This window comes from Leptodactylus fuscus, chromosome 6, assembly GCF_031893055.1.
Source record: "Leptodactylus fuscus isolate aLepFus1 chromosome 6, aLepFus1.hap2, whole genome shotgun sequence".
NCBI classification, from domain to species: Eukaryota; Metazoa; Chordata; class Amphibia; order Anura; family Leptodactylidae; genus Leptodactylus; species Leptodactylus fuscus.
In genome coordinates this window covers 147901004-147904726 of record NC_134270.1, presented here as the reverse complement: position 1 = coordinate 147904726, position 3723 = coordinate 147901004, and the positions used below count along the sequence as shown (strand labels likewise).

The window sequence follows — 3723 nt, the reverse complement described above, 5'->3', positions numbered from 1 at the left end:
TTGTGCTCAGTGAGGACATGAGTAGCCTGCAGTATATAGCATATATAGTGTATAGGACTGTGGGAATATACTGTGCAGATATACTATGTCTTAGGCTTTGGCATTGCCTGGTCTTGTTCTAGCAGTAGCTTGTCAGCTGACTTCTCCCCTATCTGTCAGTGTTCACATTAGCCCTCCCCTTCTGCTAATGTAGCCATTCCCTTCTGCAGGCATTGGCCATGCTGGTGAGGGGCCCAGCCTTCTCCACTCGTGATTCAGCCCTGGGCATATAAGTAGGCGTCTTGCATAGGACAGCACAGATGATATCCAGAGCTCCAAGCTGCTCTCTCTTGTCTGACTTGTTCTGCTTTAGTCCAAGAAAGTTCCTAAAGCAAGATTGCATTGCAGCTGCTGGAATATTACAAGGCAGCCATCCCTAAGACTGACAGGGGGGAGGCTGCTCTTCTTCAAGACTGGGACTGTGCCAAAAAGAAAGAGCTAAAGAAGAAGCAGGAGGACATTGCCACAGATTCCTTCAGTGTCCTCCTTCAGGGCTCAGGGTACTGGAGGACTCCTTGGGTGTGCAGCTGAGGCACACTCAGGGTGCAGAACTGGAGTGAAGCGACCACAGCAGCATGGCAGGAGAGCTGTCCATTGCCCCAGAATTGCCAACCAGTCCACTTGCCATGGAGTACGTCAATGACTTTGATTTGATGAAGTTTGATGTCAAGAAAGAGCCACTGAACGGCCGAGGAGTAGATCGTACAATTCGTCCATGCAATCGTCTGCAGCCTACAGGCTCGGTGTCTTCTACTCCTATCAGCACTCCTTGCAGTTCGGTGCCCTCCTCTCCAAGCTTCAGCCCAACAGAGCAGAAGACACACCTGGAGGACCTGTACTGGATGGCCAACAGTTACCAGCAGGTCAACCCGGAGGCTCTGAACCTCACCCCAGAAGACGCTGTAGAAGCTCTCATAGGACCCCACCAAATGCCTCCACAGATGCAAGGGTTCGAGGGTTTCAGAGGTCATCACCACCATCACCATCATCACAACCACCACCACCAAAATCATCACCAGTACCAAGGCGTCCCTCATGAGGAGCTGGCACATCCTCACCAGCACCCACACCATCATCACCACCACCACCATCTCCAGGCTTCTCCGACCCCATCCAACTCCTCCACCTCTTCGCAGCAACTCCAGAACAGCCACCCTCAGCACCAGTCATCCAACCAGATAGAAGACAGGTTCTCTGATGACCAGCTGGTCTCCATGTCTGTCCGGGAGCTCAACAGGCATCTGAGGGGCTTCACCAAGGATGATGTTATCCGCCTAAAACAGAAGAGAAGAACCCTGAAAAACAGGGGGTACGCCCAGTCCTGCAGGTACAAAAGGGTGCAGCAGAAACACCACCTGGAGAACGAGAAGACCCAACTCATCCAGCAAGTGGAGCAGCTGAAACAAGAAGTCAATCGCCTGGTCAGAGAAAGAGATGCCTACAAGATGAAGTGTGAGAAACTGACCAACAACAGCTTCAGGGAGGCCGGCTCCACCAGTGATAACCCAAGTTCTCCAGAGTTCTTCATGTGAGTCTTCCTGTGATATATCTCAGTCCAGAACTGTGTGTCGGGAGGAGAAGGGGGGCTTCATTGACTCTCCAACTTTTTGTAGACTTTAGTCTGCTGGGGGGGATCGTGGGTGCACAGGAGAGCCTGAGACTACTCTGATGGATGTTATTGTTGTTGGGGGGGATACCAGCTTGGTTGGGGTGGGGGAAATGGGGACTTGTTTTATCTGAAATGCCACAGGACTGTGTTGGACAATAGCACTGCCACTTCGGAACAAGGACAAACAAAAACTAACAAAACTTTCCAGGCAGATACTTTTCATCAGCTGAACCTGATCAGGTGGGACATTGAGTGCACCCCTAACCCCCATGGTTTTATTGCCTGCTTGATTATCTAGAAAATATAAAAAAAAAAAAAAAAAAAACCTGCATTAAAATTATTATTCCTGCATGCTGGACATGTATGGTAATACTTTCTATTTTGTATCATGACCTTGTTTAATCTGAGCATGCTTTCCCTTTTGGCTCCCAACTTTCATTGGTTCTGTTGCTCTAGACCACGTACTATGTCTCCATTATTTTTCAGCCTTTTAGTTGGGTCCCCTCTTACCCTCCTCCTGTAAATACGAAGCCATCTACAACATTTCACCCTCTTAGTCTCTCCCATATGTAGAAACGTGGGCATTTTGCTTTTCCTTGTGTTAAGAGAAGTTTTTGTTCAAGTGGTACATTGGGGCATTGGCGCCCTTTGGCTTTGTTCTTATATTGTTACTATTATGTTATAGTTTTAATGGTATATAGTTGTGATGGGTAGTGACAGCTGAGAAAGGGACATCTTTATAGGTAGGCAGATGTAGCAGAGCTGAGTGTGTAGAGTCGATTTGGATGTGCCATGACCTATAATGAGTTATAGGTTATGGGTCCCGGTTCTGCTGCACCTGTATACCTGTCTATAGGTGACCTGTTATGTCCTACAGTTCAGCTTCCCAATGGAGGACGGTGCGTTAAGTTGCTTTTTCTTCTTTTTTTTCCCCTACAACTAGACTATGAACTCTATTATTCCCCCTTAACATAAAACACTGGCATGTGAGTTTAATTTTGGCTGACACCAGCATTGTGCAAAACTGCAAGAACCCGACTCTCCGAGGACAAAAGCAGGGGCTATATTGTGACAGCTTAAATGGTGACTTATATAGATACTAAATGCTTCCTATCAACTCTGCGTTCCGTTCCCCGGCTTATTTGCTACTATCGATTGACTTCTTTTCTTCTCCCTCTTCCTTCTTCTGCTCAGTTTATTTATATATAAGTATATATATGTAGCAGTTATTTGCAGCCGGTCGCTGTGCGGTTTCATTTATTTTCTGCGGGTCAGTAAAACGTAAGTGACACTTTAGGATCACAGCGGACCAAATTAAGAAAATTTTAAAAAATTTACATTTTTTATATATATTTTTTCTTTTGTTTTTTTTCGGTTCCTTTCAATTGTTCGCACTGCTGGTGCAGATGCATTTTACGAAAAAAATTTTTTGTTTTTGGTCTCGTCTCTCTATAAGTTAATGGTAGGAAACAGGATTCTAGGGGCGGCATGATGCTTTAGGTTCTTCCAATGTCAATGCATCAGTAATGGGGGAGGGGGGCTATTACTTTTTTTTCTTTTTTTTTTGATTTCCGGATTCAACTGTGTTGATATCACGTCTCCAGCGATGGGCTGTGTATTATTATTTTTTTTGGTTTTATTTCATGTCAATTCTGAAGGGATACATTTCAACCCTGCTTCTGGTAAAAGACAAACCTGGTCTATTGTAGTTTTATTCAGACTGGTTTCTGTTTTTTTGTTATTGAAATTGTTTCCTATTTTGCTTATTAAAATCATTGAAATGGCGCATGTTACACCGACTGGTCTTTTTTTTTATTACGGTATGTTTCTATAAAGGCCGCACAGGTGATAGAAGGAATAGCTCACATAGATATATAGGTATGACGTATACATGTCTACAACTCCACCGCTACTCCGAATAGCTGCATACTGTGTACTTGGTGGAAGTTCAGGGTCCACTGCGTTCAGGGTCTGCCATAAAGTAATTTGCTGGCCTTCGGACTGAATTTTTAGCAATCATTGACACGTATCTGGTCACATAGCACATGTGCACCTGTAAAATACGCCGCTTTCAT

The 3723-nt window shown here is 45.1% G+C and overlaps 1 protein-coding gene across 1 annotated transcript; it reads left to right on the top strand.

Moving 5' to 3' along the window:
* Nucleotides 1-313: 313 nt before the first annotated feature.
* MAFB (MAF bZIP transcription factor B) lies at nucleotides 314-3433 on the top strand. Its single transcript, XM_075277491.1, has one exon. The coding sequence runs from the start codon at nucleotides 615-617 to the stop codon at nucleotides 1569-1571; it is 957 nt and encodes a 318-aa protein (XP_075133592.1). The 5' UTR covers nucleotides 314-614; the 3' UTR covers nucleotides 1572-3433.
* The last annotated feature ends 290 nt before the right edge of the window (nucleotides 3434-3723 follow it).